This window comes from Aedes aegypti, chromosome 3 (assembly GCF_002204515.2).
Source record: "Aedes aegypti strain LVP_AGWG chromosome 3, AaegL5.0 Primary Assembly, whole genome shotgun sequence".
In the NCBI taxonomy this organism is placed as follows: Eukaryota; Metazoa; Arthropoda; class Insecta; order Diptera; family Culicidae; genus Aedes; species Aedes aegypti.
The window spans coordinates 319,233,664-319,254,966 of record NC_035109.1 but is presented as its reverse complement, the minus strand read 5'-3'; the positions used below and the strand labels follow the sequence as shown (position 1 = coordinate 319,254,966).

General features: G+C 39.8%; 1 protein-coding gene across 13 annotated transcripts in view; it reads left to right on the top strand.

Moving 5' to 3' along the window:
* The window catches only part of LOC110678810 (mitogen-activated protein kinase kinase kinase 7-interacting protein 3 homolog), a 92,006-nt gene that overhangs the window by 59,785 nt on the left and 10,918 nt on the right, over positions 1-21,303 (top strand). For all 13 annotated transcript variants that reach the window (XR_002501962.1, XM_021852224.1, XM_021852222.1 and 10 more), the window contains 2 exons: positions 13,542-14,954; positions 20,989-21,249. Coding sequence is in view for 12 of the 13 variants with exons in the window: in XM_021852224.1 (XP_021707916.1) it covers positions 13,655-14,954; positions 20,989-21,249 (1,561 nt within the window). In the remaining variant the exon portion in view is untranslated. The remainder of the gene's footprint in view (positions 1-13,541; positions 14,955-20,988; positions 21,250-21,303) is intronic.

Below are 21,303 nucleotides of genomic sequence, written 5' to 3'. Positions count from 1 at the left end.
GATAAGTTTTGTTAAAGTTAACCTAACAATATTCTTAAGCCCTTTCCAAAGATGCTGCTTTGATTTGGTGTTCGGAAAATTTGTCTAAAGAATCGAACTGATTGCTGATTTCGATGTAATTATTAACAATCTACCATTTCACCCTTGGTATCAGTCGACAGCTCGCTCTCGTAGCAATCGGAAGGCTATTGTTTTTGCTCTGCGCGCGTTTGTTGACGTTTTCTTTTTTCGAGTTCCCGGAATATTTCGATCGTTTGCCACACTCCCAGTACTGTGGTCGAGTACGGCAGAGTGCGTCCAGTTTACCCGGAGGCTTTGGACAATCGTTTTTCGCAATTGTATCCGGCGCGTTTGTGAAAGCCATTGGCGAAGCCGTATTATAGGAAGATCCAGACAAGAGCTAATAATTACCTAACCTCGTGGGAACAATCCAACAACCACACATAGTTCTCCCCAAATAAACCAATCCGTTGTGCCCACAATAGAGTGGCAACCGCCCGGTGGCCGAGGTTCAATGGAATGGAGTTAGAAGTTCTAACTCACCGCGCATGAAACAAGTTTCAATCAAAAGCGCGAGTGAAAATCCTGCTGCTCTTACAAGATCCGTAGCAGCGCACCAAGTACCAAAATTATACACACCGATACACTAATGGCTCCAAGGCTCTGAACCAAGTTGGAGTGGGTGTTACCGTTCCGGACATCAACCGCTCTCACCGGCTGCCAAATATCTGCTTGGATCCCCGGTCGCAGTGGAATCCGCGGCAACGAAGAGGCCGATCGCTTGACAGCTTCTGGTAGAAATGCAGCATATTTCACAAAAGGACATGATCTTAAACTTTGGGTTCTAAAGAACTAATGGACTGGTTTAACGCACGATATATGTTTCTGAAGAAAATAAAAAAACGACATTATGCGGTGGGACGACCCACACTGGGGCAGAATCGAAAAAACGAGGAAACAACCTGTAGTTCTTCGGAATGAAGAGATAGAGGTTTGGTGTCTTCAGCGAAAATGGTCCTTTCAATGAGACCGATTTTTTGACATAAAGTCATATATTTTTGTATTATTCGCATAAATGGCTCATATGCCATTTCGGCCAAATGACATTTTAGGTGTATGGTTTCTTCGGCAAAGTTGTTCATTGTTTTATGCTGAAAATTATTGCTGAAGACGTCAAATTTCCAAGGCCTACTATTTTTAAAATATAGACAATTTTTGAGAAAATGGTGCTCAAAAACGTAATATTTGAGTTTTGCATGTATTTTTTTCAATTAAAATGCCATATATCGCCTATGACTATGTCATTTATTGGCATAAAGCAGGTCTGGTAAAAATTGGATGTTAAAAATAAAATTTTGTTTGATTTTTCAAAGAATATTTCCAAAAAACAGGGATATTGCGTATAGGCCATTTTTGCGATCGGGCAAGTTCGGGCAGTTATTTTCATCGTCATCCACTTACGAAAGGTCAGAGCATTATTGTCTTTTAATTTCTAGGATATGATATTTAACATATTTTTTCTATGCGATCTGAAAGTATGCTAAGCTTATAAAAAGATTAAAAATTATTCTACATCAAAATGAAGCAGTTTTCCAATGAAAACAAAATTTCAAAATAATAATTAACATTCTTGCGGTTCACTGGTAGCTAAATTCACTCAAATATGTGTTATATACATTGCCTTTACATTGCTCTATTCGAAAAAATGACCTAAGCGCCAGACTCATATCAAACCATTTCGGTCGAATGACAATCAAGGTATGTATATGATTTCTTCGGCAAATTTGATCGTTATTTTATGACATTAATTGCTAAAGATATAAAATTTCCAAAGCCCACTATTTTTGAAAAACTGATAAAATTGTTTTGAGTACTATATTCGGTTTCCCCGTACTACGCTCAGTAACGAAGTTTGGCAAACTTGTGTTACACTTGCACTCGTTTGTTTGTTACACTCTCAGTATTTTATATGTTTATATATTACCTAACCTGCCATCAAATTTTAGGCAAATGGAAGCGAAATGATCGTCTTTATTTCGTCTTTGATTAGAGTGAATGCATCTGTGCATTGCGATAAGTTTTCGTTTTGGAATCATTGGCTGAAATCCAATATGCTACGAGTACTTCATGCACGCGGTATGAATAACTGTCCAACATAGAAAAGCTGTGCAAGGTTTGACATAGTTAACCGCAAGAATATTCATCATTATTTGGAGCTCTTTTAATTGAAAAACTTCTACTTCAAGCATGTTTATAGCTTAGTCAACTTCCAGATAGCATTGAAAAAATATATTAAACATTATGCCCTTGGCAAAAATGGATAAGTGGATAGCGATAAAAACACCGGCCCGAACTCGACTGATCGCAAGAATAGCCTATACACAATGACCCTGTTTTTTATTGAAACTTCCGTAGAATAATCAAACAAACAAACAGTACTATTTCATGCCAAGAAATGACATAGGCCTTGATGATATATGGTATTAAAACAATTGTACAAAATTTCTTTGTATGTTTGTCAAAATTAGTAGGCTTCGGAAATTTGCCATCTTTAGCAATTATTTTTAGGATAAAATAACCATAAACTTTTCAGAAAAAAATATAGCTACCTATATATCGAATCGAACGATATTGTTTGACATAATGAATCTGGCGCTTATGGCATTTTTGCGAATAGAAAATACATAATCAATGTATGTAATAAATATTCAAGTAAATGTAACCACCAGTAAACCGCAAAGATGTTAATTATTATTATGAACTTTTGTTTTCATTGGCAAACTGCTATAATAATTTTGAAACTTTTTATAAGCTTAGCATACTTCCAGATCGCTTAGAAAAAATATATCGAATATCATATCCTAGAAAATAATAGACAATAATGCTCTGACCTTTCGTAAGTGGATGGCGACGCAAACACCTGCCCGAAATTGCCCGATCGCAAGAATGGCCTATTCGCAATATCTCTGTTTTTTTGGAAATATTCTTTGAAAAATCAAACAAAATTTTATTTTTACCATCAAATTTGTACCAGACCTGCTTTATGCCAAAACATTTCATAGTCATAGGCGATATATGGCATTTTATGTGAAAAAATACAAACAAAACTCAAATATTACGGTTTTTAGCACCATTTTCAGAAAAAATGTCTATATTTTTAAAATAGTAGGCCTAGGAAATTTGACGTCTTCAGCAATAATTTTCAGCATAAAACAATGAACAACTTTGCCGAAGAAACCATACACCTAAAATACCATTTGACCGAAATGGCATATGAGCCATTTATGCGAATAATACAAAAATATATGACTTTATCTCAAGAAATCGGTCTCATTGAAAGGACCATTTTCGCTGAAGACACCAAACGTCTATCTCTTCATTCCGAAGACTTACAGGTTGTTTCCCGGTTTTTTGATTCTGCCCCAGTGTGCGACCCCGTCATCCACCGCGAGCAATGAATCTTATCAAGACTACGAACTGGACACACCAAAGCGTCCCACAACATGGACACTACAGGGGCCTTTCGCAAGATTTTTCCTGTCTGCAACCTGACATACTCCGTTGAACATTTTATCATCAACTGCCCTCAGAACGCACTGCACATGGTATATCAAATAGTATACGCGCGCTCAATAACGACGTCGAAAACATCAAACGCCTGATGAAATATTTGAAAGACATCGATCTATACCGCATTATATGATCACTTCTGGATACCTAGACCACGCATCGAACCCGGACTACGAATTGGACAAACGGAAATATCTACAATCAAAACTAGAAAACGACCTGGCAACTGTATCTGAACTACGAAAGGGAAACACTCTGATATCATGAACTCGATATATTCCCGAGTTACTGCCCAGGGGGGGTTAACAAATGCCCTCTACTCATACAGAGATGAACCAGGCTCTGGTTGAAAATCTCTGTAATAAAGATAAAATAAAAATAATAACCCTTGGAAGAATTCCGAAGAAATGTCCTTTCTTCCATTTTTGCCTCGTTTAGTGACAGTTTCAAAACCCATTTTTTTGGAAGTAAGTTGTGCACTCAAAAGTTCACCCTTTTGTTCGTAGTTGCAACCATATTCAGTGAATAAGTGAAAGGAGTGACCTTCTAAGAGGTTTTTTCCCCCAAGGCGTTGTCCAAGAAGGATTACCACCGCTAGCTTTCACTAACGGGTCCAACGAAAAAAAAAATAAGGCACTAGTCCAAACAAGAATCGAAAAGGGAACAGTTGTAGAAAAAAAAAGTTCTGTTTTTTGTAGCACTGAGGAGTACGGTTTTATTGATTTAGCTAGTTTTAAATACTTCCTAGAGCAGAAAAAATATAATGCAACGGGCTTCGACTAAGCAGTCTCGGCAATCAATCAAAAGCAGTCTAATCAATTTATTTAATAATGTTGAAAGTTTCCTGTGATCTCATTGTCATACATTCTTAAGTAGAGCCTACGACATGTGCGGTCGTACGTCCATCGTATGCAAAGTTGGCAAACATGTTTATCAATCCCAAGTTCAAAATTAAGTCAACTGCGCTCGTTCTGGACGTGCATTCTATAAATCATTTTTACATGCATCGCTGAACGGTGTGACATCATTTGTTTTTTATGTTTAGACTGCGAATATCAAAATATAAACTGATAAGCCTCTCACTACAATAGAGTCAATTAGTTGCTAAAGGGCTAACTTGTTTATGGTTTGATAATCTACGTTCGTAAATTGTTGACAGGGTTATAGTTCCAGTTGTGTTCAGCTTCGGATGCTGTTGTTAGCTGATAGAATCAATATTTTAGAAGGGGTGAACTCTGTAATGACTTCCGCTATAGTTTAAATTAATGTATGCATAAATAAACAGTGTGATATTACTTAGAACGCTTAGGAGCGTTTTCTATTGATGATCGGCCACGCGCAGAACTCGGCGCGTGTACCTGATTGATTGGTTCAGAGATGACCTATTTTTCCATTATCTTTGCTGTTTTGACGTTTTTGAATGTTGTTATTCAAATGATTTCCATTCATAACTATCATAGATTTGTTTTCCTTTCCGTGTATCGACCTTTGCGAAGAAAGCTATTAGTCACTTCACTTCGACACATATTCTTGAACTTCTTTTTTTTTCTTGGCATTATGTCCTCACTGGGAGAGCCTTCTCAGCTTAGTGTTCAATGAGCACTTCCACAATTATTAACTGAGAGCTTTATTTACCGAAGTTGCCACTTTCGCATTTGTATATCGTTCGGCAAGCATGACGATATTCTATGTACATGGAAGTCAAGAAAATTTCCATTACTAAAATATTCTGGCCCGACCGGGGATCGTGCCCAAACACCTTCAGCATGGCTTTGCTTTGTAGCCGCGGGCTCTAACTACTCGACTAAGGAAGGCCCCAGATTCTTGCACTAAAATTATGCTTCAAGACCTTGTGACAAAATGGGGCAAAAAAATTGAAAAATTTATAAGTTTTCGCGATTTAAATGCTTCAACACTGCCGGTAGGGGTTCAAGAGATTTTTAGCCCTGGGCTAGTTCATCCAACGGCTTAACTCCTCTTCCGATGGAATTATTCACTATAACCTCAACGTCATAAGTGACTTCTCGGGGATGAGATTCGATGCCAGCTCTTGACGTGGGTGAAACCGTGTGTTCTAACCCCTACATCAAGTCCATCCCCAACAGATTTTCTTAGAGGTTTAGTGAAAATCTTTTTAATTCTTCAACAAAAAGCAGGATTACTATCTCATATCATAAAAAATCGATTTAAAGTTTTTTGATAAATTATATATAATAAGGGCTTATTCACAAATTTCATAACGCTGAAGGGGGTGGGTGGGTGTCCTTAAGATGTTACAGCTCATACAAAATTTGTGAGGTGTTCATACAAAAAGCGTTATGAGGGGGTGGGTGGGTATCAAAAATGGCCATTTTCGGCGTTATGAAATTTGTGAATAAACCCTAAATAAGGTGTAAATTTTATACAATGATCAGTTCTTAAGTCATTGTCCCGTCATTAAACATGAACTCATTCTTCTGCAGGCTTAATTTTTAGGGAACCATTGTGATTTTTTTATCAAAAAATATAACAACTTGAATGATAGTTGGTACATATTTTCAAAGAACTTTGGCAAAATCTGATCAGATGAATAGAAACCAAACTTCAAATTTCCTAGAGCACAAATCTGAAGAACCACCAGCAAGTGACCAATTGATCAAGCTCTTATAGTATGAGATGTGCTTTCTATTCATCTTCGCCTTCAACCAGACAAAGAATTAGGTCTAATGTTACGGACTTTGCAAAACTAACGCTAAACTGGATACACTATCGTGAAATCATCGATCTCTCTGTACTTGATACCTATAACGAGATTGGAAAATCAACTGCGATTCGAGCATCGAGAAATGGAGACGCATGGTTCGCCATCGAGCTATTCTACTACACCTTCTAAATGTTTATTTTGATACACTTCGCCATCCGAAGTCCATTTCGATCACAATAGAGCTACGTTAAAAATATCCATTACACTTATAGGAGAAGCGTTCGCGAAATGTCCAAAAATATCCGTTGAAATCATAAATTATAGAATCAACAAAGCTCCTCCCCCAAAACAAAACGACATACGTGAAGGTCCCTGTCACCGGGTGGCCTCGTGGAGAAATTGCCGTTGGAAAGAAAAGCCGGTCGATCCGATCAGTGGCCGCCCGGCAATAAACCAGAGATCAACAATTTCACGTATCTCAACTTTACTGATGCTGCACAGGTGGGTGAGTCCTGCCCGGTACACGGTGCACAGTGGTCCAGATTTAAAAAAAAAATCATGGCATAAATTACGCATTGGTAATATTTACATCTCTTGATCAAGACAAGTATTGTGGAACATGTTTTAGGGTTGCAGACTCGATTTTCAATATAGTCAAAAATGGGTTTTCGTAGAACAAAACTTCAACGAAATTGCTGTTTTTTGCAAAAAAAAAACAACGAACTCCGCGTAGAGCGGCGGGAATTTGTACGATATGAAGAAACTGTTCTTTTATTAGATGGAATACATACAATAATAGCTGTGAATCTAATAGGATTAACGACAGATTAAAATAATTTTGCATCCGGGAATGCTGAATCTCGGTGAAAATGAGTTACCGATCAGAAAAAAAATGCTGAAGACTAAAGTTGCACGAGTTTTGGTGAAGACGAAAGCTTTGAATTCTTAATCCAGCTTTAGGGTTGTTTGGAAATGAGCGCCTATTTAAGGTCAACCCACGAAAAAAAACATTTTATTTTGGAATTTTCGTATGTGTTCTTAAATAGATAAATGTTCGACTTTGTGCTTCAACTAAAAGCTTGTTTTTTGTTAGCTTTTTAACAAACTGAACCTCTGTGTGACGGGGAGGCGTACGCTCGACTTCACAATTGATTTACACACTTCTCTCACCTGACTGCCAACCGGCATCAGCAGCATCAGCACCGGCGAAAAGCGAGAAGATTTGAAATTTGCACCACAAGTTTCCTTTGATGATTGGGTACAATGTGTTCTACACGGTAAAGCGCTGAATTTACGGTACGAGGGTAAAAAAAAAATGTCAACCGAAAGCGCGTGCTGACAGTATAAGGTTTGAAATATTTCCAACAAATTGGCACAACATGCAGTATTAGATCCTGGTTTGCAGGATGATGACTCAGCGTAATGGACATAATGTTTCCTTCGATTTAGGAGACATTTTTGGTAGAATATCTTGAATGAATTCTTCGAGATTTTCATTAGGAAATTTCTCAAAGAATTTCTGGATGATCTCCTGAAGGAATCCTAGATGAAATCTCTTGAGTAATTTATTCACCTAGGTATCGATAGAAAAAAAATTGGTATAAATTAAAAATCGTAAACGGCTATTTTGGGGGAAATTCTAATTATTGATTATTGACGATGATCTTAAACTCTTAAACTCGCAAAACAACTCTCTACAATTATTACTATGGAAGTGCTCTTAGAAAACTACACTTAGGAATGCGATCTGTCCAACTGGGTATATAATACCATCTAGAAGAAGAAGCAATCCCTTCACATTCGTAGAATTAACTACAGGCGTTGTTTACATGCTTTCTCGCGAAGAATTTTCCGAATCAAGCCACTCAAATTGTGCTTCTTCTCCTGCATATGTCGTTTGTTATTGCGTTCCGCAGAATTCATCGTATTCGCATACTTTCGTCTTTAATTAGCTTATAAATAAATGGGACTTAATGGATATTATTACATCTTTTTTTTCGTCTTGTATGGGGCGGTTCATTAATTACGTAAGACAATTTTCGGGATTTTTCAAACCCCCTCCCCCCATGATAAGATTTTTTGTATGAAAATCCAAAATAAATCATATGGCGCGTAAGAAATCTCAATCCCCACCTCCTCCCATAAACCCTTACGTAATTAATGGACAGACCCTATGCACGATATCCGCGGTTCGGATTTCGAGTAGAATGTGCATTTTTATCGCTTTCTTCTTGTACAGCTGCTGATGACCCATTCAATGCTGGTGTTTCACGCTACAAGTTACGAGAATGTATTTTATAAGGCAAGTTGCATCTTTAAAATGTTAGTTTTATTTCTAATGCAGCCCACAGACGCTCACACGGTTTGACCAACATTAACTCCGCCCCCAAGTTAGTCAAACCGATTTATGTTGCTGCAACCGTTTGACCGACTGTCAAAGTTCGTTGCAGCAACACTATATTTCTTCGGATGTTTTGAATGATCTCGGCAAGCCTAGCGAATATGTGACCGTTTTTTTTTTCGAATTCCTCCGGGGAAAATCCATCAGTCATATGTACCTTCAGGTGGCATTCTTTCAGAGATTCCTTAAAAGAACAAACCAAATAATCCAAGAAATATAACAATTTCTTTAAAGATTTTTTCAGGAATTCCTTTAGAAGTTAGTTTTAAGGATTCCATCACGCATTACCCAGGAATCACATCACTAATTCTTTTAGATACTTCTCAAGGGATTCCTCAAAAAATTCATAACCAGAAATTCTCCCAAGAATTTTAGCAGGACTTTTCAGGGCTTCTTCCTAGAGTTCTTCCTTAAATTCTACGAAGAGTTGATTCAGAACTTTCACCGGGAATTTCTTCTGTGGTTCTTTTTAGTAATTTATCAACAGATTCCTTCAGGGTATTAGCATTGAGCAATTCGCACAAATTCATAGGTGGTACAGTCGTAAACCGTTGTATGAGGGATGCCTCCTCCCCGTCCGTTACCAAAGCCAAAGATTTGGAACTCTAAGACAAACTTGACCCATCCTCCAACAGTTGAGAGCTGTCCTGGCCACATCCTTGCGAATGCTGAGGTAGGGGAAGGAATGATTAATTGAACAACTACTTTGAAAAGATGCAGAGATCTCTACGACCTCTCATAGGTGTTACGGGATATTGGGGAATGTTAATGGGATGGGAAAGGCTATAGGATACGTGTGGCAGACGTTCTGGCCCCTATGAATAATATTTTGGCATTGATTCATATTGGCTCTCTGCAATTCGACGTTTCAAATAAAATTTTCTACACTCAGGGCGGTGTAAACGATCCTGATAGCTTGGGCCGCCGTAGAAAAACATTGTAAAGCAAAACGCGTTAATGGAAAAAATGAATGAAGAAAAACAAAACCGCATGCTTGGGCTTCCGAATAGTACTCTCCTACAGATTCCTCCAAAAACTTCCTGAGGGATTTCTTCAGCGATTCATCCAATGCTTCCTTCAAGAATTCCACCAAAAAATCCTCTGAAGATTTTTTTTAAGAATTCCAAAATTTTCAGAAATTTGTAAAAAGATTCTATCAGGTTTTTTTCCTGCGATTCCACCAAGAATTCCTCCGAATTTTTTTTTTGAAGAGATTGCTTAAGAAATCCCTTTCAAGAAATTAATACAAAAATTCCATAAAAAAATCTACCAGGAATTGCTCTTATCAAAAATCTTCAAGTGATTTATTCAGTGATTTTCTTGTAATTTCACTACAAATTCCTCCGGAAAAACCTTCACCCATTTTCTCTAGAAATTCCTTCAAAAATTCCTACAGTAATACATGCAGAGGTTCATCCCAGGAATTCTTATAATGATTCTACCCAGAATTCCTGAAAAGATTCCTGGGAAATTCCAGATGGAATCTCTAGAACAACTCCTGATGGATTCCTTGGAAAAACTTCTAATAGAATTCCTAGAGGAACTCCTGATGGAATCCCTAGATGAATTCCAAGAGCAATCCCTGAAGGAGCTTCTGATGGAATCTATGGAGTAATTCTCGATGGAATCCCTGAAGGAATTCCTATAAGAACATCTAGTATAATCCCCAGAACAATTGATGGAATACCTAGACCTAGAGAAACTTCTGATTGAACCCCTAGAACCCTGAAGGAACTCGTGACGTGATGGAACCCTTCGTCTTTGGAAGTAATCCTGATGGAATTCGTGGACGAACTCTTTTTTATTCCCCTAGAATAACTCCTGGTCCGGGGCCCAGATAGCCGTAGCGGTAAACGCGCAGCTTTTCAGCAAGACCAAGCTGAGGGTCGTGGGTTCGAATCCCACCGGTCGAGGATCTTTTCGGGTTGGAAATTTTCTCGACTTCCCAGGGCATAGAGTATCTTCGTACCTGCCACACGAAATACGCATGCAAAAATGGTCATTGGCATAGTAAGCTCTCAGTTAATAACTGTGGAAGTGCTCATAAGAACACTAAGCTGAGAAGCAGGCTCTGTCCCAGTGAGGACGTAACGCCAGAAAGAAGAAGAACTCCTGGTCCCCAGAGGAACTACTGATGGGATCACTGTAGGAGCTCCTGATGGAATTCTTGGAGGAAATTTCAAAGGAATTCCTGGTGGAATCTCTGCAGGAGTTCATGGAGGAATCCTTACTATAACTTCTGATGGAAAGTTCTCCTGTTGGAATCCCTGGAAGAACTTTTTAAGGAATCCCTAGACGAACTCCTTATGGAATCCCATGAGGAATTCTAGGTGAACTTTCGAAAGAAATTTCTAAAGAAATTCCTTGTTAAATCACTGAACAAAATCTTGATTAAATTGCTAGAGGACATCTGGTGGAATCATGCAGGAATTACCGATGAAATCCATGAAGGAATTTTGGTAGAATTTCTAATGAAGTTCCTGGAATTATTCCTGGTGAAATTCCTGATACAAATTCCTTGTAGGAATTCCTGACACAATACATGGAGCAATTCCTTATTAAACTTTTGATGAAATTACAGAGAGAACAGCCGGTGGATTTATAAACAACTATGTTAAAGATTGCGGGAAATCGCTAGTGGAATATATAGATACAACCCAAGAGCGCACATTTGCTAGACAGCATGGCGACGACGTTGCGTTAATTCCTGCATACTGACTTGCGATGTTCGTGCAACATCCCTACAGACAGTACGATCAGTTCGTCAAACATTTGGCTCCGCCCACCGTTAGTTTGAGCAAAATCAAACTCGTTTGATTTTGGCCGACCGATTCGTTAAACCGTCAAATCGGTTGACGAACTGTCAAATTGGTTCGTCAAGCAGCATCACACACGGTCAAACAAACATAGTACCAATCTGAACATCAACATGGGGGCGGAGTAAATGTTGGTCAAACCGTCTGAGCGTCTGTGGGCTGCATTAAGCGTTATGGGTTTATTTTATGGTTTATCCCACATGTACACGAAATTAAAAATCTATGATTATTATTGTAATGGTTGGATAAACTGCAAACTGGATAGGTCCCACTTGCCCCGTTTAGCGAGGTAACTGCGTTTAATTTCCAATGCTGTTGAATGTCAAAATTTTGGAAAAATTAAAATGCTTATAGCACGTTCCCAGTCGAAATTTAGCATCAGCAAATATTTCCAACCGAGAGTAGTTCGGAAAAAGACACCGAAAAAACATTTTCCGCTGACTTTTTCCATAGTGAAGGATGATATTAGCAATATTCATTTGTCAAAGTCACGTGATATTCATGACATTTAACAGTCCTGCTAATGACTCATTGTACAACATTCTTCTAGAGTTTTCACAATTTCGAAATTCTTCGATCAAAATCATTCACACACCAGCCAAAATATGACCGTGTTGTTGGATTTGCAAAATATTGCCATTTAAAAATTATAACAATTGTCATTCAAAATATATTTGCAGCAAAATTGAAAAAAAATTTTTTTGTTAATTTTTATTTTGGACTTGTTTGAGAACGATTCAGTCAACATTCAATCTCATCATCTGTAAGGGTGCAAAACCATTGGGGCACTCACATGATTCACTGTGGCATGGGGTTTTCTTCTCGGCAGAATTATATGAAACTTTGCAATAAGAAGCGCTTCAGTACGACGCATATTGAGCCAAATTTGAGCTCTGTAGCTCCCTCACTGCCGATGTGAATCAAAAGTGCCAAGAATAGGATCCGGCTCCCTGCTGAAAAGCAACTTTTCAAGTATTTCATGCAGATTATTTATTTGCGCTATATATTCCGGAAGAAATGTGGGTGTATTCGAATTCAAGTACCTAATAATACAATTTTCTGAAGTTTTCCGGATATTTTTTATGTGTAATAGGGGAGGTGTACCAGTTTTGGCCACCCTAAGGAAAAATATTGTTTATACATAAATCAAAAGACCTTCGGTTACTGTCTGTTACATTAAAAGAAGCTTTCAATCCATGCAGGGAAAATATAAAAACTAATCAGAAACTTTATTTTTGTATTAAAAAGGGGGGTGGCGAATACTAAGCAGTGAAAGCTGGCTTAGCGGTAGCAAGCCTGCTTCCTGATCGGTAGGTCGGGAGTTCGATTCTAGGTCGAACCATTTTATAGCAGTGTTCATGTGTGCGCCATTGCCTAGTCCGTCTGAGTATTGGTCCTGGTAGAGGGGAAACTTGGCAAAACCCAGACCGAGGGTTCAGGCTTGACAAGTTAAGGTGTCAGGCAGCTCCAACTGAATACCATAAAAAATAAAAAATAAATGGGGTTGGCGAATACTGGACCACTTGCACCAGTATTCGCCACGATTTTAATTTTGGTTCCTGAATTCGCCACCTACGTCGATTTCTTATGGAGGGTGCGAATCAGGAACACCATGGCGAAAAATATGTGCGAAGGAGCATAAATTTTAAGGAAAATGTTTTTTTGCTATTATTTTCTGAGAAAATTTTGCGGTTTCCAAAAATGTTTTCGTATCATCTCAAAGCAATCTAGCGAACACTTAACAATTGGCAAACATATATGTCGTAAAACGGTATATATTCCGGGGTGGCGAATAACTGGTACATGGCGAATACCGGTTCTCCTTCCCTACTAAACCTTTTTGTGCTAAGCGCCTCCCACTCATCGTCAAGCACTCAAGATATCTAACTCGGGCCCCCGAAGCCCTAATCCAATACTGCGTAAAGGTTACCAATACCATCTTTTCGAATATAGCGGGACATGTCTTAATTTCTACCTTTTTTGGAGAATTTTTCAAAAAGTTCGTTAAAAAAAACCGTGGTATTTCTGCAGCTTTAATTAAATCTTGTTTCTTTCTCTCTTTTCTTTACAGGCTTTCTCGATCACTCCAATATTAATCGTCTAGCACCGAAAGACCTGAACGAGTGCGTCCGCTCGTTCATCAACCTCCACGCACGGTGCTGAGCCGGACGAGGATGGCAGATTATGGCGACTAATCCTCCCAAGAAGCCGCCAGAAAATGACACCTACTATACCACCGGATTTCCGGATTCCAGCTGCGCCGGTTCTCCGACCAGCCTGCTGAAGAAACGCCGCTCGACCTGTTCCTGCTCGAACATTGCTATTATGCAACTGTTTCACGAGATGAAGCAAAAGTTTCCTAAAGTGCCGGACCATGTCGTGTCGGATTTGGTGACGGCAAACTGCCACAACCGACCGGCATGTATCGACAGCTTGGAGAAAGCTGTGGCGGGTACCCCAGTAACTGCCCAGGCTTATCCGTCGCAATCCATTCACAGCACCAGTTTGAAGCGGCGCATCAACGAACGGAAGATGAGCAAACTGGAAAGTAGTCTGAGTGGCGGCAGCAGTGGGAGCAGTAGCCGGGAGAGCAGCGTTGATAAGTCGTCCAAATGTGTGGGGGATGCAGCCGGTAGTAGCTATAGCATCAACAATAATAGCCGAATACCGAACAGCACAACGACTATCGGAGGCAGTTCTGGTGATCTACCACGTGACAGTGGTAGTGTAAATAATGTTGCTGATAACCACCCGATGATGACGGTGTATGATAGCAACAACAATCGTGTTGCGCCGAGTCGACCCACTACATTGCCATTCAGTGGGCCTCGGCCAACGCGAGTAGCACCATTACCGCCCATAAGTGCTTCCCAGACGACGAGTTCGGACATTGGTGAAACTATTAACGTACAGCTGAACGTGACTGTTTCGCCGGTAGCCAGTAGAAGCCCCCTAGGACAGAGGCATACATCCACTTTACAGCTACAACCGGAACCACCCTACTCTCGTGAGTTAGCTCAAGCTTCCAGTAGATTTAATACACCGGGTCCTCTGCCACCGGGAGCCAACAGTCGAAGTTCGACGTCAGTTAACCTTACGTTGCGACAGCCCAGCGAGAGTCCACAGTCACCTATCCACATTCACGCTAGTCCCCTCAAGTATACGGCCAAGGGCTTCAACGCCCAGTCCGGCATCCAGAGTAAGCTGGAAATTACGTTTCAGGACGGATTCGGGTCGATCAGTGCTATGCGAACACATGTTCCTGGCTTCGATCCACCCATCGCCAGCGGTAGTAATAGTAGTAGTAGCCACAGTACCAGTATACCCCATCGTGGGCAGTTGCAGGAGAACCTATACCGAGATCAACAACAGCAGCAGCAGATGGTGGCGGGAGTGACAGTGAACGCCGGAGCCCAGGTGGCATCGGCACACAACGAGAGCGATGGACTTACCAAAGAGCAGCTTCATCAGAACTACCTGACAGGTCAGTATTGTGTCGAAAGTTTGCGGCGTCAAGTTGGTCCGCGGGCAAAAAAAATATTGGTGTGTTCTTATCAGTGACGACTGTGTCGCTGCCGCAATCGATCACAATTTTGTCCCGCCAAGGGGTGTTGAAGTTTTTGTCCAATGGTGCACGTATTCAGGGTTGTTACGACTATGCGGATTTCCCGATTTTCGCGGTATGGCGCGATTCGATAGTAAATTTCGATCTTTCGCACAATTGCAATAATTGGCAAGGTTGACGTAGATGATAATTACAATATTAAGTCTCTGAAAATGGATTTACCTTTAACACTTCAGTCGTCGGGCTGTTGTATTTTGTACAACAATGTTGAAAAAACTTCGCTTTTCGTTCACAACAGCAGCGTGGTGGTTCTGACGGTGGCAAATCGCGCGACGACTGGAAGGTTAATTTTATACGAATGGAAGTGATGTACCCATCAGAAACATGGGTATCTTGCATAAACTTAAGGCTAAGTAGCCCGTCATTCATTTTGGCAACAATGATGACTTTTCAGCTTGCATTTCAAAGTGATAAAACTCAGTCTTGATAGCTTATATTGACTAGAAAAAAATCACTGTACGCGCGAACATGCATAAATTATGCTGATACTTTTTCAGTTGTGTCAGTGCAAAACCAACTGATTTTCTTTGTTTTGAAATCGTGAGATGAATTAGCAACAATCATCAACTACGCGTACAAATTTGAATGACGGCCTACTTCGGCTTAACAAAAAATCCTATGTCAGGTGAAATACAGTTACTACTTCTTTATTGAGCCGAAGTTCTACTACTACTACTACTACTACTACTTCGCATTAACCTCCTAGAGCCTGCTTCTCAGCTTAGTGTTCTTATGAGCACTTTTTCAACTGGGACAAAGCCTGCTTCTCAGATTAGTGTTCTTATGACCACTTCCACAGTTATTAACTGAGAGCTTTCTTTGCCGGTTGACCATTTTTGCATGTGTATATCGTGTGGCAGGTACGAAGATACTCTATGCCCTGGGAATCGAGAAAATTTCCTTTACGAAAAGATCCTCGACCAGTGGGATTCGAACCCACGACCCTCAGCATGGTCATGCTGAATAGCTGCGCGTTTACCGCTACGGCTATCTGGGCCCCACAGTTATTAACTGAGAGCTTTCTTTGCCAAACTTGCCATTTTCGCATTCGTATATCGTGTGGCAGGTATCGATGATACTCTATGCCCAGGAAAGTCAAGGAAATTTTCATTAGCAGAAGATCCTGGACCGATCGGGAATCGAACCCAGATACCTTCATTCAGCATGGCTTTCCTTTTACCGCGAATTCTAACCACTCTGCTAAGGAAGGCCGAAGTTACTGAATGAAATATTTTTTGAATTTCGAAAATTACTCCACAAACTACTCTATAGATTTCTCGAGAAATTCTTACTGGTATCCTTACAAAAAAAATCTAATCGTTTCACTAGGTATACTTGAAACACTTTTTCCATAACTTCTCAACAGGTTAATGATAAAAACTCCTGTAATTTCAGAGATTGTTCTGAAATTTCTTCTTGGATTTCCACCGGGAATCTTTCGAATAATATTGATAATGATTTCTCCAGTTGTTATTCCAGATTCCTAAAGGAATTCATCCAGGGGAACCCACAAAGGTTCATTCCAGGATTTCGGATAAATTTCTATTTTTTTCCCTAAAAATCCTATATCAGTTGCTCCAGGAGGATTTGTTTTTCAAGTGAATTCTCTACAGATTCATTGAATATTTTCTATAACAAAGTGTTACAGAACTAATGCCAGTGATTTATCCGATTATTTCCTCACGTTTTTCTCCAGATATTATGCCCTAGCCTATCAAAAAACCCTGCAAGCTATAATGCAGAGTTTTCTTTAATATGTTTTCCAATAATCAATTTAGTAATATATCTGGAGAAACTTCCCAAGCTTTCGCAGAAATCTATCATTTCCTCAAGAGACTCATCAGGCTGTGAACCGTTTCACCAGTTCGTTTAACTATTAGTTAAAATTTGACATTTCGATAGTGGTTAAATTGAACATCGCAGTCGACCCATTTGAGCTTTGACAGTCGAGTAGGTTTATTTCAGAACGAAGTTGACAGATGGTTAGTTATTCTCAAATTCACGGGAGCAAAACATAACTTTCGAACTGTCAAGTTTAACCATGCTCCAGAGCAGGGTTATTGAGCTCTCGCCGAGCGGTGTCACGAACACCTGCGCAAATTTGCTGGTGGAAAATACTGCCGTTTAATTTTGCTGGGAACAGCTGATCTTTATTTATATTTTCCACCAGCACTCTTTAAGTAGTGTTGGTGACATGTAATGTGTATGAACACGAGCGCAGAAACCACTATTTCTAACCGGAGGGGAAATAACTATCGAGCTGTCAAATTTTAACTAAAAGTTAAACGAACTGGTGAAACGGTTCACAGCCTTAACCACTTGAGGGGAAAATAACTACACTGCGGAACACGGTTTTGTCTCAAGCACCAAAATACCGCTATTAACTTAATTAAGGATTGCTGAATTCATTGCCATTTTCAGAAATATCATAGCACGTCTAGTTATTGAGATATTGGCTGTTGAAAATGCTAAATTTGACTATTTCAGCTAACTTGCATGCAAGTTGTCCAGCTTGTAGGGCAATTTATTTGCCTAATTTGCATCAGAACTCAAACTTTATGTGTATAACAATACTTATAAACAAAGTTCATAATACTTCCGATGCTCAAACGTTATTTTTGTTGATTTGGAAAAGTATTGTATTTTGCCATATAAGAGAAACAAAGAATTTTGTATGGAGACTGCAAGTATGTTGAAAAAATCGATTTAATCTAAATTTAACCGTGCAATTTCAACCAAATTATATCTGAAATGTAAGTTAAATTCCTATTTTGCATGCTTGGTGGATTAGATCCCAAAAGTTTATGATGAATCATTGTTTAATTTCTATGCAAACATCAATAAAACCAGTGTTTTATGCAACTTTAGCGACCTGTAGCTAAAAATTGTGACGTGCTGGAACATTTCTGAAAACGGCATCAGATTCAGCAGCCCCAAATTTACTAGAGACACATAATTTGATTCTTGAGACACGCAAAAATGTCGTTTTTGTTACGCTGTGCTATCGAAATGTCAAATTTTAACTAATGGTCTAATCCACCGGTGTACTGAATTTACTCGGTCTGAGAATGGTCTTATCCACTGGTGTACTAAACTGACTCGGTCGAAGAATTTTGACACTAAAGCGGGTCCAGATCATTCGGGGATCATACGGGAGCGTGCCCCGCTCAAGTGTCACAATTCTCATACCGAGTGAATTTAGTACACCGATGGATTAGACCATAGAGCGCTGCATATGACGAGCCTAACCTCACTTATTTGACAGCTGCTGGTCCTGTTGTTTACGTTTCGGACTTAGTCATTTTTTCCATCATTTTTTCATCTTCGCATTTCTATCACCAGCATGCTGATGGTGACGATTTTCCACGGTAGGAAGATAGAATAATACGATCCGTGGGTATCTGCAGTGGATTTGACCTCTCCTCGCAGCAAACTTTCACGAAATTAAGAATGATTCGAAAAAAGTACTAAGTCCAAACTGTAAACAACAGGACCAGTACCTGTCAAAATTGATGCGTGACGTCACAGTGCAGTGGAGTATTGTGACACTTGAGCGGGGCACGCTCCTGTTTGATCCCCACGTGATCCGGACCCGCTCTAGTGTCAAAATTCTTCAACCGAGTTGATTTAGTACACCAGTGGATAAGACCATAGTTAAACGAACTGGTGAAACGGTTCACAGCCTCAGTGGGTGGTAGAACCGGAAAGAATTAGATAACCCACGTGATGCAACTGCCGTTTTTTTACGGAAAATTTAAAAAAGTTTAATCCCGAAAACTTAACATAGGTATTGTTATTAAATACAAAGATGTCCGGCAAAAGTTCGGTACCAGGTGACCCGGAGCTTGACATCGATTTGACCGGAGTCCTCAAGGATACGCAGAATGTATTCCAGGTGTGCTAACTTATTATCCTGATGGAACGTTTTTATGTTTACAATTCACGTAATCTTTGCTATTGCCAGACCCTCATCAAAACCCGACGAGACCTGCGAAGCTCTCAACTGGAGACCAAAATTCACAGAGAGCAGCTGCAATCTGCGCGCCAACGGCTGGAATCAAGCGATCATCGGGGCATTCCCTCCGAATGGAATTGTCTTTCGAAAAGTTTGAACAATGTTATCAAAGTGGTAAGCAACCGGAAGGACATCACCGAATACGAGCAAACCATCCGGCAGCTGACGGAGGACAATGAGCGTTTGAAGAAACAAATGAGTTCCTTGGAAGCGGAACACGTGACGACCCTGGAAAAGCAGAAATCTAACCTCAGGAAGGAACACGACAAGGAAGCTGCTCAATATTCGAAGCAAATATCGGAACTTTCGTCCCCTTAATGCTACAACTAGATAACTCGAAAATCAAAATTTTGAGATGTGCAACTTTGAAAGTATGACCGTTTAACAAGGTGATGGTTAATCGCAGAGATTATGATTGAAAAATAATCTTTAACTTGTATATTTTGAATCACACGCTTAAGACCTGTGGATATTTTGCAGATCTAATTAAGAAAACTGTTTTGACAAATTGAAGTCAAAAAATTCAAATTTCGAGTTATCTAGTTGTAGCATCAAGGGGACGTTATCATCGATAAAGAACTAGCTGCTTCGGAAGCATCGATCAAGTACGACCAATTAAATCGCGGATCGATAGGATCAGAGCGGACAATGAAGAACGCTGCCAGGCACTGGTCGCGCAGTACGAAAAGCTAATCCAATCGTTGTCCGACCAGAAACAAAAACTGAGGGAAGAGAACATGGCACTTCAAAGGCGGGAAATGGAATTGCGCGATCAGTTGGATCGTCTGCAGAATCATTCCACTGACTATATGCTCGGGATGGGTGGTCGTCGTGTGGCCCCCATAGATGCCGGTATGCCGAGGTTGTGGAAACGGTTCCGCTGCAGTCTGCCATCTCTAGTCAAGCATTTGGCGGGAAAATGACTGTAACTAGAACGGAGGATTCGGCCAGCAGCAGTCAGCGATCATTGCAACCTATGACTCGAAATGACCGTGGAGCGCCGGAAGTGGTTGAGGTCAGTTCCAGCAGCGGCAGAGGAAAACCACAAGGTAGTCCATAACACCCAGGACTGGGTGGCCACGTGGCAAACCCGCGCAAGAAGAGGAAGCTCTTTTCTCAATGCTAATCTAGAAAGATAATTCGTTTCTTTCATTATTGAACATCTAGATCGACCTGGCTTTGATGCTCTATTGAAGTAATAAAATATAATATTGAACAATTTAGTAATATATCTGGAGAAACATCCCAAGCTTTCGCAGAAATCTATCATTTCCTCAAGAGACTAAAAAGAGCTAATGAAGTATTTCTTCAAAAAGATTCATCATTACTTTACATTACTTTGCAGTTTCTGTCAGACATACTTCCCATTTATTAATGATTTTTTCCGACAATTTCGGGAATTAAAAATTATTGATAATTCTTTGAGATATTTCAATTGACAGATTCCAAAAGGACTTTCTAGGAATTACTAAATGAAATCCGTGGAAGGTACACTGGATGGATATCAAACAAATGCCAAGAGGAATTACTGGAAAATTGACCTAGAAGTACCTAGATAAACAACTGGAAGAATCTATAGAGTAATAATCATCGGGTTAATCAATGGAAAAGTTCACAGAGGAATCTCGCAAAACAGATTTCTGATGGAATCTCTAAAAAGGAAGACGAAACTCTGGAATAATTTCTGTAATTTTAATACAGATTTAACGCAGACTGAATTTTATTCGGCGCGAATTCAATTCCGGTTTGCGCGAAAAAATATGTTGTGTTTCCCTTAACAACCCTGCGTATTGTACATATTTGTAGCAAGAATGCTATTATTGCAAAACATATTATTATCTCATGATTGAATATCATCATTTTTTCTTGATTTTCCAGAGGTGGCCATTACACATCAACTAGACCAGAAAAACCGACTGAGTATAGAGGTAGAACGATATCGACAGCAGTTGAGATCGATAAGACGCGAAATAGATGTACTTCAACGGCCTCTTCCGCCCCAAATTGCCGAAGATCTGCACCGAGAGGTTCAACTCCTTCGCCAAGAAGCTGATCTAATGCAGAAAGAGGTCGATTCGGCTGACCTGACGACGGGGAGCTCCTCTATTTCGGACGGCCTGCATGCGCTCAGTATCGAAGGTTTGTTCAGCTGCTTGCTTGCAGCCTTGTGACTGAATGAGTAACAGTAATGTT